Below are 19,170 nucleotides of genomic sequence, written 5' to 3'. Positions count from 1 at the left end.
CAACTAATTGCATTATTAATTGCATTAGTACTGTACTGTAACGGCATTCAGAGGTGGAAGAAGGATCGGACCAAAGCGCAGCGTGGTAAGTGTTCATGATGTAATATTTAATGAAACGAAATAAACACTGAAATACAAAACAATAGAGTGAACGAACGGAAACCGAAACAGTACCGTGTGGCCCAAACACTCACACGGAAACAAACACCCACCAACCAAAAGTGAAACCCAGGCTACCTTAGTATGATTCTCAGAGACAACTAACGACACCTGCCTCTGATTGAGAACCATACTAGGCCGAACACAGAAACCAAACATAGAAAAACAAACATAGACTGCACACCCCAACTCACGCCCTGACCATACAAAAACAAAGAATAAAATAACAGAACTATGGTCAGAACGTGACATGTACAAAGGTAGAGGTACTCTGTTTGATAGATTCCCTACGCTCACCCTACCTCGGGCTTCCAGTGGGGAGACCTGAGGTCAACCTACCCCGCCCCCTTTCCCATCTCGTACTTCTGAGTAGGAGACCTTCCCAGGCAGTAGCCTGCCTAGCTCACAAACTAGAATTGGGGCGCCCACTCCGACAAGGTTATTTGACCCACAGTCCCACACAGTCCCACATGATACCATTGACGTGACATGCAAATGAGAGACAGAAAACGGATCGTACAGATGTTACCGTTCCGAATATAATAACAATGTTTTATTTTTATTTATTTTTTATACCTAAATCTGCCACTGACAACACTCACTATAATCATACCTTGGTAATTTACACATTTTCCCTGAGACTGCCGCAGAGCCTTTGTTTTGATAATTAAAGTGTTGCTACTCAAACCAGTTCAATTACAACAACACATTCAACCTAGTCTGAAATGAATTGTTCCTCAGACAGCTACCGTATCCCAATCAGTCTGCCGGTCAACAAACTGCTTGACTTCTCCTTGGAAGCTTGTTCAAGCTTGGAACTAGCTTTCAAAAGGATCATCCATCCATTGTGTACACAGTATCCTACTCTAGCTGCTCTGTGTTGAACATGAATATCCAATGAATTCATGACACATCCAGACATTATATTGCTCTAATCCTCATAATCATTTATACATATCTATATTTCTGGCTTCATTTAAATAATTATGTCCCCAGAAAGCACAGATGGATGACAGGGGATGAAAGTGCCTGGGGTTGGGGGGAAAAAGAGGAGATTTAAAATATATATATATATATTATACAAGACATATTCAGTATGTATCTATTGTTATTTGCTTTATTCAGATCATAATGAAGTAATTACATGTTTTAAACAACAGATAATCCATTGTATTTAATTTGTTAGGAAGAGGCAGGGATTTGGTGATTGCTACATCAGGACAATAATACTGCAGCAACAGGAAATGTGAATTATTGTGTGGGATGTCAGACTTGATTTGCCCTAACGAAAAAGGTATCAACCCCTACAAAAAATGTCCATTCATTATAATGAATGGACATCATTATGTGAAGCATTTATTTGGGTTGCAATTTCTGAGGCTGGTAACTCTAATGAACATATTCTCTGCAGCAGAGGTAACTCTGGCTCTTCCTTTCCTGTGGAGGTCCTCGTGAGAGCCAGTTTCATAATAGAGCTTGATGGTTTTTGCAACTGCACTTGAAGAAACTTTCAAAGTTCTTAAAAATTGTCCGTATTTACTGACCTACATGTCTTAAATCAATGACGGACTGTTGTTTCTCTTTTCACATGTTGTGGAAAAAGTCTTACACAGGGACACTCGAAGTCACTCTTAAATGAATCATTGTTTATTGTCAGCGTGCTGGAAAGGTTCCAACCAACTCAATGCACAATAGTACACATGTCAATCAGAAGCTCTCCATGGACAGACCCAGCAGTTGTCTAATATACACTTACATTTGAAGTTGGAAGTTTACATACACTTAGGTTGGCGTCATTAAAACTCGTTTTTCTACCACTCCACAAATTTCTTGTTAACAAACTATAGTTTTGGCACGTCGGTTAGGACATCTACTTTGTGCATGACACAAGTAATTTCTCCAACAATTGTTCACAGACAGATTATTTCACTTATAATTCACTGTATCACAATTCCAGTGGGTCAGAAGTTTACATACACTAAGTTGACTGTGCCTTTAAACAACTTGGAATATTCCAGAAAATGATGTCATGGCTTTAGCAGCTTCTGATAGGCTAATTGACATAATTTGAGTCAATTGGAGGTGTAACTGTGGATGTTTTTCAAGGCCTACCTTCAAACCCAGTGTCTCTTTGCTTGACATCATGGGAAAATCTAAAGAAATCAGCCAAGACCTCCTCAAGTCTGGTTCATCCTTAGGAACAATTTCCAAATGCCTGAAGGTACCACGTTCATCTGTACAAACAATAGTACACAAGTATAAACACCATGGGACCACACAGCCGTCATACCGCTCAGGAAGGAGACGCGTTCTGTCTCCTAGAGTTGAACATACTTTGGTGTGAAAAGTGCAAATCAATCCCAGAACAACAGCAAAGGACCTTGTGAAGATGCTGGAGGAAACAGATACAAAAGTATCTATATCCACAGTAAAACAATCCTATGTCGACATGAACTGAAAGGCCTCTCAACAAGGAAGAAGCTTGGTCTGGTCTGGTCTGATGAAACAAAAATTGAACTGTTCGGCCATAATGACCATCGTCATGTTTGGAAGAAAAAGGGGGAGGCTTGCAAGCCGAAGAACACCATCCCAACTGTGAAGCACGGGGGTGGCAGCATCATGTTGTGGGGGTGATTTGCTGCAGGAGGGACTTGTGTACTTCACAAAATAGATGGCATTGTGAGGAAGGAAAATTATGTGGATATATTGAAGCAACATCTCAAGACATCAGTCAGGAAGTTAAAGATTGGCCACAAATGGGTCTTCCAAGTGGACAATGACTCCAAGCATACTTCCAAAGTTATGGCAAAATGGCTTAAGGACAATAAAGTCAAGGTATTCACTGGTCACACAACTGATTGGCTCAAAAGCATTAAGCAGGAAATAAATTCCTAAAATTAACTTTTAACAAGGCACACCTGTTAATTGAAATGCATTCCAGATGATTACCTCATGAAGCTGGTTGAGAGAATGCCAAGAGTATGCAAAGCTGTCATCAAGGGAAAGGGTGGCCACTTTGAAGAATCTAAAATCTAAAATCTATTTTGATTTGTTTAACACTTTTTTGATTACTCCATGATTCTATATGTGTTATTTCATGGTTTTGATGTCTTCACTATTATTCTACAATGTAGAAATAGTAAAAAAATAAAGAAAAACCCTTTAAGGAGTAGGTGTTCTATAACTGACCGTTAGTGTCTATACATACAGTAGCATTCACACTGATATAGGGGCTAGGCCTACTCTAAATTGCATTATGGCTGAGCATGGACATGCTTAACGTTGTGCCCTAATCAGTCAACACATATCTATTTTGTAACAACATCGTAAAATATGTACAGTCCCTTACCTGCAGTCATGAAACACCAAGGAGATAAGACTCAAAAACTGTCATAAAAGTAAAGAAACCTAACCAGGTGTCAACAACAAGACTAAGTTAGCCAACATTAGCTAGCTTGATAGATGTCACGTGAATTTCAAGTTTATAACAAAGGATTGCATGCATCTATCATCGCATTTGCAGACTAATGTAAACCTGCTATTTCTAATGTGTAGATTGGATAGTTATAATTTAGGCTATTAATGAGTGCGTAGTGGCAAATCAAATTGATACATTTGATACATTTTCAGCAGTATGATGGCTTGGGGGTAGAAGCTGTTAAATAGCCTTTTGGTCCTTGACTTGGCGCTCTGGTTTCACTTGCCATGCGGGAACAGAGAGAACAGTCTATGATTTGGGTGACTGGAGTCTTTGACAAATTTTGGGGCCTTCCTCTGAAGGCCTAGTATTTATGTCCTGGATGTCAGAACGCGTGGTCCCAGTGTGTATGTAAACTTCTGACCCACTGGGAATGTGATGAAAGAAATAAAAGCTGAAGTAAATCCTTCTCTCTACTAGTATTCTGAACTTTCACATTCTTAAAATAAAGTGGTGATCCTAAATGACCTAAGACAGGGAATTTTTTCCTAGGATTACATTTCAGGAATTGTGAAAAACTGAGTTTAAATGTGTAAGGTGTATGTAAACTTCCAACTTCAACTGTAGGTTTGAAGGAGAGATGAATGACGAGAGAGAATAACAGATCAGATGGATGGATGAATAGATTGAGGGATGGAAGGATGAATGAAGAGAGGGAATGAGCGATGGATTGACGGATGGATAGATAAATTGAGAAAGGGAGAGGAGAAAGGATTGGGTTGACCAAAACAGATGGGCATTGCCCTGCTCTGAGAGAGCAACAGATGCCACAGAAATGCCCCCAGAACCTCGGTGCCAGCCAGGCCACTAAACAACAGTAAATAGACAGATAGAGACAGGGACACAGGGCACATGGGCTCTACAATGCCACTAACCCTCGCTCACACACACACACACTCTTGCATGCACGCACACGCACACACACACAAACACACAGAAGTCAGTGATCCTTAGTGGTTGGGTTGTATAGTGGATATGGGGTCAATGAGCTCAGTGACCTATCTCTTCGGAGCATTTGGCAGTCCTATGCTGAGGCTATAGACTGCTATGTCTCATATGGCATGCATGCCAGGTCAAATGAGAGTAGGTGGATACAAGGGGTGATGTCATCATTTTTTTGACAAATCTATTTAATCACTCACTGGATTTCATAGCAGTCCGCTGTTTCAATTGGTTTCAGTTGGACATTTTAATATTTGTTAGATTTCCGCTCTTTGCCAGAATCTCTGGTCATGAATATTATCAGTCATTACCAAGACATTAAGTCACTATATTAATTGTACACGTATAGAAATCCGGTATTAATATTCCATTTAAAAATCCAGAAATTGTATCAACTATTGTACTATGACATTAGAAGGGGGTGTCAATAGAGATACATTACATTTAATTAATGTTCTATTTAATTGTATGGAGTCTTTGTGTTGGTCTCATAATACAGATGCTAATGCCAATGCTGCCCTGAGCCCCATAAAAACACATGACTCATACAGTACTCTCTATGGCAGATGCTGTGCTCTTCTCTGTGACTGTGGGTTATGGAGACTATCCAGAATACCAAAATTGGTATTTGTTAGGTTGCGACAAATGTTCTCATAACAAGAAACTTTGGCGGCAGGGTAGCCTAGTGGTTAGAGCATTGGGCTAGTAGCTGAAAAGTTGCATGTTCAAATCCCTGAGCTGACAAGGTAAAAATCTGTCATTCTGCCCCTGAACAGGCAGTTACTCCAGTTCCTAGGCTGTCGTTGAAAATAAGAATGTGTTCTTAACTAACTTGAAAAACAGTCAAGTTATGATAATATTTGTATAAAACATTCACCTGACGTTGCAAGAACATTCCCAGAACACATTTAGTCTGTTCTTTAATAGTTCTTAACACATTTCTTTAGGTTGTGGTAACATTGTGGGGACATGGCAAGAGATATGTTGCCAAAACACAAAAACTGTCCACTTGTGCCGATGATTACAATGTTTCTATTAGGTTGAAAAAAACATTTGTCTGATGTTGTAAGAACATTCCAAGAATCATTTTTTATGTTAAAAATTCCCAAAACACTAAAACTGTCGAGTTGTGCTGACATTCAGATAATGTTTTAATGTTTGTACCAGGGTGCACAAACATTCCTTTGATGTTGCAAGAATGATGTTGTGTTCTTGTAAGTTTCCCAGAACCCAAAATCTGTCCAGTTGTGATGACATTCTTACAATGTTTCTATTAGGTTACACAAAATATTTCCTCAATGTTCTTCCTATGTTCCCAGAATGATACCATTTTGTTTTGAACAGTCCATTGAGGTTTCTTTCATGTGTTTGTGTTATCTTACCGTTGACTAAGTTAGTTAAACGACAATCCGTGTAAAAACAGATACGGCAATTTATTATAATACGGACGTTTATTGTAAACAATTATTGTTTTACCGTAATTTGTAGATAGTCACATGCATCCACTGCGCCACTGGAATGGACTAACAAAACTATAAATCTGTTTACACTTATACTCTGACTTGTGGTCTTTGTCTTTACAAAAGAGAGGATAACTACATCTAGAAAAATAAGTATCCTCTATTATTTCTTACTCTACCAATCTAATTTATATACTGTAAAGTTGGGGTGTTCTGACTTTTATTTTTCATGCAAACTTGATTTCAGAAATCACTGGCAGATTGAGGTGAGGTGTATGTATACAGTGCCTTCAGAAAGTATTCATACCCCTTGACTTACCACGTTTTGTTGTGTTACCGGATTAAATATATTGTTTTTCTCACCCATCTACACACAATACCCAATAATGTCAAAAGGAAAACATGTTTTTAGAAATGATTGAAAATGTATAGAAAATGTCATCCAGAAATATCTAATTTACATAAGTACTGTATTCCCACCCCTGAATCAATACTTTGTAGAAGCACCTTTGTCAGCAATTACAGTCTTTCTGGGTCAGTCTGTAAGAGCTCTCCACACCTGGATTGTGCAACATTTGCTCATTATTATTTTCAAAATGATTCAAGCTCTGTCAAATTGGTTTTGGATCATTGCTAGACAACAAGAAGACAACCAGAAGATTTAAGTCAAAACTGTAACTCAGGAACATTCTGTGTCTTCTTGGTAAGCACCCTCAGTGTAGATTTGGCCTTGTGTTTTGGGTTATTGTCCTGTTAGGGGCAGTCTCCACTAAGCTGGTAGGCTAGCTAACAGTCTGCTGCCTGGCCTGCACCCTATCTCATTGTGAAGCTAGAGAAGTTAGAGCCCTGTCTATGTTAATAGATAAGATGACAGAACCCCTTCAGCTAGGATGGAGTCCATCACTCACCAGCAGGCCAGGTATGCTCCTGTTTGTGGGTGATTCCTCCGAAAGAGGGCCACTTATCTACAAATTCTATCTTTTGGGAGGGACAGAAAATAGTTCTTCTTTTTTTTGATGAACAGAGCTCATCAGAGACAATTACTCAATGCCAACACATCTTTCTAGCTAAATTACACGCTGAAGCTATGTTGCGCTTGGTGCTCTCTGATTGTTCCATTCTAACATTGTTGTTGCCGACCTGGATAACAATATTCCTTTACTATCTATACTCGCCAATTTTAGCCTCAGCCAGCACCATCTTCAGATTAGCCTTTTTGTCGGCAGCCCTGCCCCCTGCTAAACAATGAATGATCGCTGGATGATTATTTTTAAGTCTCTTTATTGCATGTAATGGGGTCGCCAGTGACTAGGGTTTTCAATTTGTCAGCACTACTGGAGTCAGAGCTTCAGCGGCTCAGAGCCTGTAACGGATGGAGGAGAGACCTGGGAAGGCTCTAAATTCGACTTGTCGGGAAAACCAGTTGAAAGCTTCTATCGGCTGAATGAGCGACACCGGTTGAGCATGCATTTCTTTCCAAAAGCCATTACAAAATTGTCCGGCCATCATTTGCTACACTTAAATTGCCCTTACCTAACGACTGCGTCTGAAGCCGGGCATGCAACTCAGCTATCCTCACCATAAGGCGATGGTTCTCCTGTATATTATGAGTACAGCGACTGCAAAGCGAAGGCAAAATGTTACTTAGCTTTTTCAACTGGAGGAAGTCCTGCAGATCCATGCCAGATAAAGTGTCCGGGGTGATGATATACCACCCCTACCTTGTCACGACACAACTGATTGGCTCAAATGCATTAAGAAGGAAAGAAATTCCACAAATTAACTTTTTAGGCACACCTGTTAATTGAAATGCATTCCAGGTGACTACCACATGAAGCTGGTTGAGAGAATGCCAAGAGTGTGCAAAGCTGTCATCAAGGCAAAGGGTGGCTACTTTGAAGAAACTAAAATATATTTTGATTTGGTTCTTTGGTTACCACATGATTCCATTTGTTATTTCATAGTTTTGAGGTCTTCACTGTTATAATTTAATGAGTAGGTGTGTCCAAACTTTTGACTAGTACTGTAGATCAACGGCGGATGTGGAGAATTCATACAAGGTAATATGGATGGAGAAGGAAATGCATTGCTTTACAATGACCATCAGGGTGTACTGTTTCCATGGGATACCAAATGTTTGCACTTTTGGTGACTTGACCTACATTGCATATGACCATAGTGCATGATTTATGGTCTTAATGGATGGGGTGGGGTGGGGTGGGATTCTTAGGACATTGCCAGCAGTAAGATTTTAGTTCAATTTACAAAAGACAAGGGCTATAGCTTTCAAATGCTATGTCACTTTCTATTTTCTGACAAACTCCCCAAACTCGCAGGACCCTGTACAGGAATATTCCCTGCTTGTTGTTATGGGTGATTTTAATAACTTTTTACCAGATAAATTGACTGAGAACACATTTTCACTTACAGCAATGGCCTAGGGAATAGGTACAAGGGAGAGGAGGGGGGATGAATGAGCAAATTGGAAGCTGGGGATGAAAAACACACATAAAAGCAAACTAAATCAATCTAAGTGCATATTCTATATTCATAGCTGATGTGAAATTTCCTACATGACAGTAGCCAATTGGAATCTGCCGCCAATAAGAAAAAAATGCCCATTCACACACATTCCTACACAGCTTTACAAATTCAGCATTACAGTTTTCAACGCACCAATACCTACTGCGGACAGGTTTGACACCAGTGTGTAGATCAGCAGATTCGGACTGCAGAAACTTGTTATGAGGGTCAGAGGAGCCCCAGGATGTTCGCAATAAACTGTGCCATATGCACAAGTAGAGTCGATTTCACTGAGCATCTCTGTGATGTCACTTGATTTCAAAACGACTGACAGCGTGGTAAGGTGGCCAGTCCATCTCTGATCAAGAAGTCTTTTCAGTTTTTCCCTAGTGTACTGTGCAGCCACCGTGGGTTTCCTTAAGAATTTTTACAGGGAGCTACACACATTGAAAAAGTCTATCACAAAAGTCATCACACAGGAGTGATGGTTGCTGATAATGGGCCTCTGTACGCCTATGTAGATATTCCACAAAAACATCTGCCGTTTCCAGCTACAATAGTCATTTACAATATTAACAATGTCTACAATAAATGTATGATCAATTTGATGTTATTTTAATGGACATTTCCAAGTGACCCCAAACTGTTGAACGGTAGTGCATAAATATTTAAACATGATTAAAGTGACCAATTTTCATTGACTATGTACATAGGGCAGCAGTCCCTAAAGTGCAAGGTAGAGTACCCGGTGGTAGCCGGCTAGTAACAGTGAATGAGGGGTAGAGTAGGATACTAGGCAGAGGGCAGGGTACTCGGCGGAGGATTTCAAGTGGTGGCTGTTTAACAGTCTGATGGCCTGCTTTGACGCACCTGCACTGTCTCTGCCTTCTTGTTGGTAGTGGGCTGAACAGGCTGTGGCTCGGCTGGCTGAGGTCCTTGAGGACATTCGTGGCCTTCCTGTGACACCGGGTGCTACAAATGTCCTGAAGGACAGGCAGTGTGTCCCCAATGGTGTGGGCTGACCGCACCACCTTCTGGAGAGCCCTGCTGTTGTGGACGGTGCAATTTCCGTACCAGGCGGTGATACAGCCCAACAGGATACTCTCAATTGTGCAGCTGTAGACGTTTGTGATGGTCTTAGAGGGCAAGTCACATTTCTTTAGCCTCCTGAGGTTTAAAGGAACCATTTCAGGTCATCAGTGATGTGCATGCAAAGGAACTTAAAGCTTTTGACAATTTCCACTGCAGGGGTCGTCGATTAGCAAAGGAGATGCGTTGATAGGATTTTGGGAGAGTTTCCCTCAGATTTCCTTTATTAAAGTCCCCAACTACAATAAATGCGCCCTCAGGATATACGGTTTCCAGTTTGCACAAAATCCAGTGTATAGTTGAAGTTGGCAGTTTACATACACTTAGGTTGGAGTATTTGAAACTAGATTTGGATAGAAAACACTGACATTTCTAAAACAGTTTGAATGATGTCTGTGAGTATAACAGAACTCATATGACAGGCAAAAACCTGAGAACTCTTTCCCTATTGGATACACAGTGTCTATGGGGTCATATTACACTTCCTAGGGCTTCCACTAGATGTCAACAGTCTTTAGAACCTTGTTTGATGCTTCTACTGTGAAGTGGGGGCGAATGAGAGGGGAATGAGTCAAAGGTCTGCCAGAGAGGCATGAGCTGACCACGTGCGTTCACATGATTGTTAGCTTGAGTTCCATTGCAATTCTATAGACAAAGGAATTCTCCGGTTGGAACATTATTGAAGATTTATGTTAAAAACATCCTAAAGATTGATTCTATATATCGTTTGACATGTTTCTACGGACTGTAACGGAACTTTTTTAACTTTTCGTCTGCACCTAGTGATCGCGTGTCATGAATTTGGATTACTGGGCTAACGCGTGAACAAAAAGGAGGTATTTGGACATAAATTATGGACATTATCGAACAAAACAAACATTTATTGTGGAACTGGGATTCCTGGGAGTGCATTCTAATGAAGATCATCAAAGATAAGTGAATATTTATAATGCTATTTCTGACTTCTGTTGACTACACAACATGACGAATATCTGTTTGGGTTGTTTTGATCTCTGTACTCAAATTATTGCATGGTGTGCTTTTTCCAGTAAAGCTCCGGTAAAGCTTTTTTGAAATCTGACGCAGCGGTTGCATTAAGGAGAACTGTATCTATAAGTCCATGCATAATAGTTGTATCTTTTATCAATGTTTATTATGAGTATTTCTGTAAATTGATGTGGCTCTCAAAATCAAGACCTCAAAATCACTGGATGTTTTGGAAGTACTGAACGTAACGCACCAATGTATACTGAGATTTTCTTATATAAATATGAACTTTATCGAACAATATATACATGTATTGTGTAACATGAAGTCCTATGAGTGTCATCTGATGAAGATCATCAAAGGTTAGTGATTAATTTATCTCTATTTCTGCTTTTTGTTACTCCTCTCTTTGGCTGGAATAATGGCTGTGTTTTTCTGTGACTTGGCTCTGACCTAACATAATCGTTTGGTTTGCTTTTGTCATAAAGCCTTTTTGAAATTGATTAACAAGAAGTGTATCTTTAAAATGGTGTAAAATACTTATATGTTTGAGGAATTTTAATTATGGGATTTCTGTCATTTTTAAAATTTGGCGCCCTGCACTTTCACTGGCTGTGGTCATATCGATCCCGTTAGCAGGATCTCAGCCCAAAGAAGTTTTAAGGACAATCAAGTCAAGCTATTGGAGTGGCCATCAGAATGCCCTGACCTCAATCCTATAGAAAATGTGTGGGCAGAACTGAAATAGCATGTGCAAGCAAGGAGGCCTACAAACCTGACTCAGTTACAGCTCTGTCAGGAGGAATGGGACAAAATTTACCCAACTTATTGTGGGAATATTGTAGAAGGCTAGTTAAACAATTTAAAGGCAATGCTACCAAATACTAATTGAGTGTATGTAACTTCTGACCCACTGGGAATGTGATGAAAGAAATAAAAGCTGAAATAAATAATTTACCCTACTATTATTCTGACATTTGACATTCTTCAAATAAAGTGGTGAATATAACTGACCTAAGACAGGGAATTTTTACTAGGATTAAAGGTCAGGAATTGTGAAAAACTGAGTTGAAATGTATTTGGCTAAGGTGTATGTAAACTTCCGACTTCAACTGTAGTTCCTTGAGAGCCATTGCGGTGTCGGCTTGTAGGGGAGCATACACGGCAGTGACTATAACCAAATATAATTATCTTGGGAAGTAATACGGTGGGCATTTGAGGATGAGGTATTCCAGATGGGGAGAACAAAAGGACTTGAATTTCTGTATGTTACCTCAATCACACCATGAGTTTTTAATCATGAGACATTCTCCTCCACCTCTGTGTTTCCCAGAGAGTGATTTTTCCTGTCCGTGCAATGAACGGAGAACCCTGCTTGTTGTATGGATGGGGACAATATATCCGGAGAGAGCCATGATTCCGTGAAACAGACTATGTTACAGCCTCATGTATCTCTGGAAGAAGATCCTCGCACTGAGCACATCTATTTTATTGTTCATGGACTGACCTTTAGTGAGTAATATACTCGGAAGCAGTGGGTGGTATGCCCACCTCCTGAGTCTGACTAGGGCCGTATTTCTCCTCCCTCTCCTCCGGCAGCAACTTTTTGGAGTGTCATCGAGGATGAATGGGGCCCGCCTCGGGCAGTTCAAACAAAGGATCCAGGTCTGGGAAGTCAAATTTCTAGTAGAATTTCTGTTGAGTGACCACTGATCTAATATCCAAAATGCATTTTCGGCTGTAGGTGATAGTAAAAACTATAAACGTTCTGATTAAATAATGTAAGAAATAACACACAAAAAACTAAATATAGCAAAGTTTGCTAGGAGCTAGAAACAGGGCGACCATGTCTGTCGGTGCCATCTCATTACTGATATATTGTGTTATTACAATACCTGGAAACCTAATTAGAACATTTGGGGAATGTTCTGTAGCGGTTGTTACAGATGTTGAACACAACATTTTAGTTATCACTAGGAGAACATTCCAAGGATATTTTATTTATAACATTTTCTGGAAGAAAAATAAACATTTTGTTATCATCATGTTAGATACAACCCTACAGTAAATAGAACTTAATGGGAATCTTAGGTAATGTTCTGAGAATGTTCCCGGTTTGCCGGTGGGGTGTGGGGAGGTGCTGTTTTATAGTGTTTTAGAGAGAGTGGATTTGGTGCTGATGAGGTGGCATACCAAGCATGCTCCTGTTACTTTGAAGTAGAGGATCGCCCTCTATTGAGGTAGAAGGAAAATGGCATGGAGGTGCGGATTCTGTCATACACAACAAGGACATCCTGTACATTAAAACAATTAATTAACAGATTTTATTGACTGCTCTATAAACAATCATCTAATTGAGATGAATTAGGAGGTATATAAGAAAACATTTATATATTATATAATAATAGTATATATATATATATACACAGTAATAGTAAAAAGTTTCGACACACCTACACATTCAAGGGTTTTTCTTTATTTTTTACATTGTAGAATAATAGTGAAGACCTCAAAACTATCAAATAACACATATGGAATCATGTAGTAACCAAAAAAAGTGTTAAACAAATCAAAATCTATTTTATATTTTAAATTCTTGAAAATTGCCTATTTATTGCCTACCTCCTTTATCTTACCTCATTTGCACACACTGTATAAAGACTTTTTCTCTATTGTGTTATTGACTGTGTTGTTGTTTGTGTCACACTGCTTTGCTTTATCTTGGCCAGGTCGCAGTTGTAAATGAGAACTTGTTCTCAACTAGCCTACCTGGTTAAATAAAGGTTAAATATATATATTTTTTGAATAGCCAGCTTTTGTCTTGATGACAGCTTTGCACACTCTTGGCATTCTCTCAACCAGCTTCACCTGGAATGCTTTTGTTGGCTGCCTTTCATTCACTCTGCGGTCCAACTCATCCCAAACTATCTCAATTGGATTGAGGTCGGTTGATTGTGAAGGCCAGGTCATCTGCAGCATTCCATCACTCTCCTTCTTGGTCAAATAGCCCTTACACAGCCTGGAGGTGTGTTGGGTTATTATCCTGTTGAAAAACAAACGATAGAAGGAAAGAAATTCCACAAACTAACTGTTAACAAGGCACACCTGTTTATTGAAATGCATTCCAGGTGACTACCTCATGAAGCTGGTTGAGAGAATGCCAAGAGTGTGCAAAGCTGTCATCAAAGCAAAGGGTGGCTACTTTGAAGAACCTACAAATCTATTTGGATTTGTTTAACAGTTTTTTGATTCCATATGTGGTATTTCATAGTTTTGACGTCTTCGCTATTATTCTACAATGTAGAAAATAGTAAAAATAAAGAAAAACCCTTGAATGAGTAGGTGTGTCCAAACTGTTGACTGGTACTATATATACTGTATATATACATATATCACACACACTGAACAAAAATATAAATGCAACAATTTCAACAATTTTACTGAGTTAGTTCATATAAGGAAATCAGTCAATTTAAATCAATTAATTAGGCCCTAATCTATGGATTTCACATGATTGTTCAGGGGAGCAGGCCATGGGTGGGCCTGGGACCCACTTGGGAGCCAGGCCTACCCACTTGGGAGCCAGACACGCCCACTGGGAAGCCATAAAAATAAAAACAATTTGGGTGGGATTACCCTTATTTTACCAGATAAGTTGACTGAACACATTCTCATTTACAGCAGCGACCTAGGGAATAGTTACAGGGGAGAGGAGTGGCGATGAATGAGCAAATTGGAAGCTGGGGATGATTAGGTGGCCATGATGGTATGAGGGCCAGATTGGGAATTTAAATCCATAGGGGGGCACAACTAGTATTGCTTTATAGCCCTAATAAAACAAGGTAGATTGGTCCTACTGCTGTTCGAATGTACAAAAATGCATCTGAAATGCAGCCGCAGACCTACACATTATTTGCGCCTACCAACACGCACAGATCAGCTGGACAGGATGAGCACCACTAGGCTATCAAAGATTCTTACAGGCTTCATAACTTAAACTTCAATAATTCGAACTATAGGCTACACTTTCCATTGCAAAAGGTCTTTATTGTAGACAGAAATACTCAGTTTCATTAGCTGTCCGTGTGGCTGGTCTCTGAAGAACCCGCAGGTGAAGAATCTGGATGTGGAGGTCCTGGACTGGCGTGGTTACATGTGGTTTGCGGTTGTGAAACCGGTTGGACGTACTGACAAATTCTCTAAAACGACATTGGAGGCGGCTTTTGGTAGAGAAATGAACATTCAATTTTATGGCAACAGCTCTGGTGGACATTCCTGCAGTCAGAATGCCAATTGCACGCAAATGCACACAGGTGCACCTGTGTAATGATCATGCTGTTTATTCAGCTTCTTGATATGCCACACCTGTCAGGTGAATGCATTATCTTGGCAAAGCAGAAATGCTCACTAACAGGGATGTAAACAAGTTTGTGCACACTATTTGAGAGAAATAGCTTTTTGTGCATTTCTGGGATCTTTTTTTTCAGCTCATGAAACATGGGACCAACACTTTACATGTTGCATTTACATTTTTGTTCAGTATATACATAATAATATATATAATATACATACATACACTGAGTATACAAACATTAAGAACACCTGCTCTTTCCATGACGTAGACTTACCAGGTAAATCCAGGTGAAAGCTATGATCCCTTATTGATGTCACATGTTAAATCCACGTCATTCAGTGTAGATGAAGACAGGTTAAAGAAGGATTTTTAAGCCTTGAGACAATTGAGACATGGATTGTGTATAGTATGTGTGGGGGGTGCAACTCAATAAGGTGTTCTTAATGTTTTGTACAGTCAGTGTTTGTGTATATATATATAGTGGGGAGAACAAGTATTTGATACACTGCCGATTTTGCAGGTTTTCCTACTTACAAAGCATTTAGAGGTCAGTAATTTTTATCATAGGTACACTTCAACGGTGAGAGACAGAATCTAAAACAAAAATCCAGAAAATCACATTGTATGATTTTTAAGTAATTCATTTGCATTGAACAGTGCAACAAAACACAGAACAGAAAATAAACACCCACAACTCAAAAGTGAAACCAGGCAACCTAAGTATGATTTTCAATCAGGGAAAACGATTGACAGCTGCCTCTGATTGAGAACCATACCAGGCCGAACACAGAAAATCCCAAATGATAGAAAAAAGAACATAGACAACCCACCCAACTCACGCCCTGACCATACTAAAACAAAGACATAACAAAGGAACTAAGGTCAGAACGGGACACATAATCAGTGGAGAAAAATACAAATTTTTAAACAAATAAACTGCAACATAGTACTGAGAACACAACTTTCAGGCATCGAGTCAAAACCCACGTCTTCAATGAACCATCTTAAAGCTATCCTACCATATACAGTGCCCTCCATAATTATGTATTTATTTAAATTTGATTAAACCTTCATTTAACTAGGCAAGTCAGTTAAGAACAAATTCATATTTACAATGATGGCCTACCCCGGCCAAACCCTAACGACGCTGGGCCAATTGTGCGCTGACCTATGGAACTCCCAATCACGGCCGGTTGTGATACAACCTGGAATTGAACCAGGGTCTGTCGTGACGCCTCTAGCGCGGAGATGCAGTGACTTAGACCGCTGTGCCACTCGGGAGCACAAATACTTATTGGGACAGTGAAAAATATTTTCTTCTTTTGGCTCTGTACTCCAAAAGTTTGGATTTGAAATTAAACAAAGACTGACTGCTTTAATTTGAGGGTACCCATTTAGAAATTACAGCACTTGGTCCCATATTCATAGCACGCAATGACCTCATCAAGCTTGTGACCACAAATTTGTTGGATGCACTTGCTCTTTGTTTTGGTTGTTTCAGATTATTTTGTGCACAATAGTAAATAATGCACTGTCATTTTGAAGTCACTTTTATTGTAAATAAGAATCAAATATTTTTCTTAACACTTCTAGTTGCACAAATATCACCCCCCCCCCCCCCCCCCCCCCCACAAAAAAAATATTTTAAAAAAATAACTCCCCTGTTATTGTGACGGTGAGAGGATAACATGTCTTGGAGGTATGATATTTTTGTACGTCTGTAACCAACCTTTTTGGGAACGGTTGGCTACAATCATAACTGCTCAGTGTTGGGGAGTAGTGAACAACATGTCATTCAACTAGTAATGTAACTACATTTTACAGTAGTTTTGGTGGTAGTTGAACTGAATTCAAATCTAGGTAGTGTTTTCAGTAGTTAATTACTTTTCTTGCCCATGTGGTGGTGTAGCTAACTACTGGAAACCCACACTGTTTTGTTTTGCTAAAAGAAAAGAAAATATGGGCGAAGTAGGCAATACCTTCCTTTTTTTAATTTGAAGTTGTGTTTAATAGGCCAAATTACACATTCTGTTAACATTTGACCAGTAAAGTGATCTGTTCTTGCAACTTGTAGTCTATAACATTTCAGATTTAAATTTGATAATTTTTCACAAAGTAGTTTTGATGTAGTGTCCTACTTTTTCAAAGTAACTTTAAGGAAACTATATTTTTCTTAAGGGCAGCTAAGCTTCTAGTGTGAATGGGTAGCTTGGTAAGCTATATTTTCAGTGTAGCTTCCCCAACACTGTAACTGCTCTTCTCGTCTTGTGTTTGATTCCTGAGCGTGACAATATGTATAGAATTTGAACTAAGAGTAGTTCTAGTTCTATGGTTTCATGAAGCTCCAGTGGAGTCAGCTCTCCTCTGTCACTCCCTTCAGACGAAGCTCCTCCTGGACCCGAGAGAGGTAGCCCGGGTCTGGATACCCGAAACTAACAAGGAGAAAAGAGAGAGGGCGTAACAGCTTCAGTGTCACATTGATCTGCCATTTAAAAAACATGGCAATGTTCGAACGCTCTCGAATGTCAATAACACTGTTGCAACACCGTCAATCACTGATTAAGGTCTTCATTAGACTTAGGGATAGAAATGTCACAATGGAACTTCAGGAGCATTCAAACCGTGTGAGTATTCTGATTCTATTTCCTCAGACTAGGATAGATAGGCCTACTTACAACTGTGGTCCTCCACTAATGTTGGTCTTGTGGTGTATGTCGTTCCATGTGATGGAGTTGTTGAGGCCGGTAGTGGCTGATGTCCCAATCGTGAAGATGAGCCTCCTGTGAAAGGCTGTCTGGAGCAGCCTCAGTACCTTCTCTCCTTCCTCACAGGCTGGCAGAAAGGCTGTCCTGGATGTGCTGCAGTACTTCTCACCCGGGTTCGGATGCTCAGGCTGGAGGGATGTGGCGAGAAAGAGGAATATCAATCAATCAACTGTGTCTATAAAACCATTTTCCACAGTAGCAAGGAACAACTCCCAAGAAGGAAGAGACATCAAGAGGAACCAGACTCAAAACCGGAGATGGGTCTTCTCCTCTGGCTGTAGGCCTAATCATGTTATTTCAAATAACTGACTGGTGGTGGTAAGATGAATCCTACTACTTATAATTAGGGCCTCATGGAGGATCACACTCCACCTTAGGTGATAAAGAAGTCAGCAGCTAATCTGTCTGGCATGACATCACCAGCAAGACTGTAATGCCATGGAGGGGCAGTACCAAAGCAATACATCGACTTTCATATAAGGGCTTTCAAGAACAACATTAAGATGAATCTCTAACTAATCACCGACTATACGCATGGACCTTCCATCTTCAAGTCAATTGTGGCACAATGTCTATTGACACTTTCAATTCTGCGATACAATATAAGGCACATCTGCGTCACATATAAAGTAAACATAGGCTACAATAAATCTCACCCCTTGTACTCCGGCTGGAAAGTGATAATCAATCGTGATATGTCCATTCCCCTCCTCATAGCCAGGTAAACACTGCCAGTTGCGTCTCACTGTCATGATCCCGTTCCGGGGCTGCGTTCCTTCGTAGGTCCCGTGAAAACTATTACATACCGGACATGCGGGTTTAATTTTGAAAAACGAGTCAATACAACTTGAACAGAATGAGTGAGAACATTTTAAAGTTATCTTTTCCTGAAAACTATCCATGCATATTATGCAATGGTCCTCCTCGTCGCCGCCGAGTCGCTGCTCTGTTGCAGAAGTACATCTGTCGCCTATGTTGGAGAATCTAGATGATGTCATTATAGATTAAGCGTTTGAGGACATTTTGTACATAGCTAATTTGAGGCAGAAACAGGAAAACGCAAAGTCATCTGACCAACTCGTCTGAGCTGAACTATGATTTTCAGGAAGAGGACTATGTCGACAGAAAGAGGACTAAAGCCTCCCACATCTAGTCATTACCATACGTCACCCGTTGCTAATGTTCGACAGAAGGTACAATGTAAGTGTAAAGGCTACAGTAACGTCCCACTTCAATAGTTTGCACTGCGTGAACCAAGGAATAGGATATCTTCCTGAGGGTTGAGTTGTGTTACAACCATAAATAAAATAGTCTTGCTATAATATTGCAATATGGAGTGAAAAACATGTGATCATAAATGTCAGATTTGTACTGAGGCTATTTACATAATATGAAATCAATAATTAACACCAC

The 19,170-nt window shown here is 39.8% G+C and overlaps 1 protein-coding gene across 1 annotated transcript; it reads right to left on the bottom strand.

Moving 5' to 3' along the window:
- Nucleotides 1-15,617: 15,617 nt before the first annotated feature.
- On the bottom strand, nucleotides 15,618-18,920 carry LOC139368389 (probable E3 ubiquitin-protein ligase DTX3). Its single transcript, XM_071107191.1, has 3 exons — nucleotides 18,414-18,920; nucleotides 17,668-17,885; nucleotides 15,618-17,424 (listed from the first exon to the last, which is right to left on the bottom strand). The coding sequence occupies exons 1-3, from the start codon at nucleotides 18,753-18,755 to the stop codon at nucleotides 17,346-17,348; spliced, it is 639 nt and encodes a 212-aa protein (XP_070963292.1). The 5' UTR covers nucleotides 18,756-18,920; the 3' UTR covers nucleotides 15,618-17,345.
- Between the last annotated feature and the right edge of the window lie 250 nt (nucleotides 18,921-19,170).

Source organism: Oncorhynchus clarkii, chromosome 16 (assembly GCF_045791955.1).
Source record: "Oncorhynchus clarkii lewisi isolate Uvic-CL-2024 chromosome 16, UVic_Ocla_1.0, whole genome shotgun sequence".
In the NCBI taxonomy this organism is placed as follows: domain Eukaryota; kingdom Metazoa; phylum Chordata; class Actinopteri; order Salmoniformes; family Salmonidae; genus Oncorhynchus; species Oncorhynchus clarkii.
This window is presented reverse-complemented; position numbering and strand designations above follow the sequence as displayed.

Coding starts and splice junctions, on each gene's coding strand:
- LOC139368389 (XM_071107191.1), bottom strand. CDS start 18,755: ATGACATCATCTAGATTCTCCAACATAGGCGACAGATGTACTTCTGCA. Junction 17,886..18,413: donor TTCCAGCCGGAGTACAAGGG/GTGAGATTTATT, acceptor ACATCCCTCCAG/CCTGAGCATCCGAACCCGGG. Junction 17,425..17,667: donor ATTAGTGGAGGACCACAGTT/GTAAGTAGGCCT, acceptor TCTCCTTGTTAG/TTTCGGGTATCCAGACCCGG.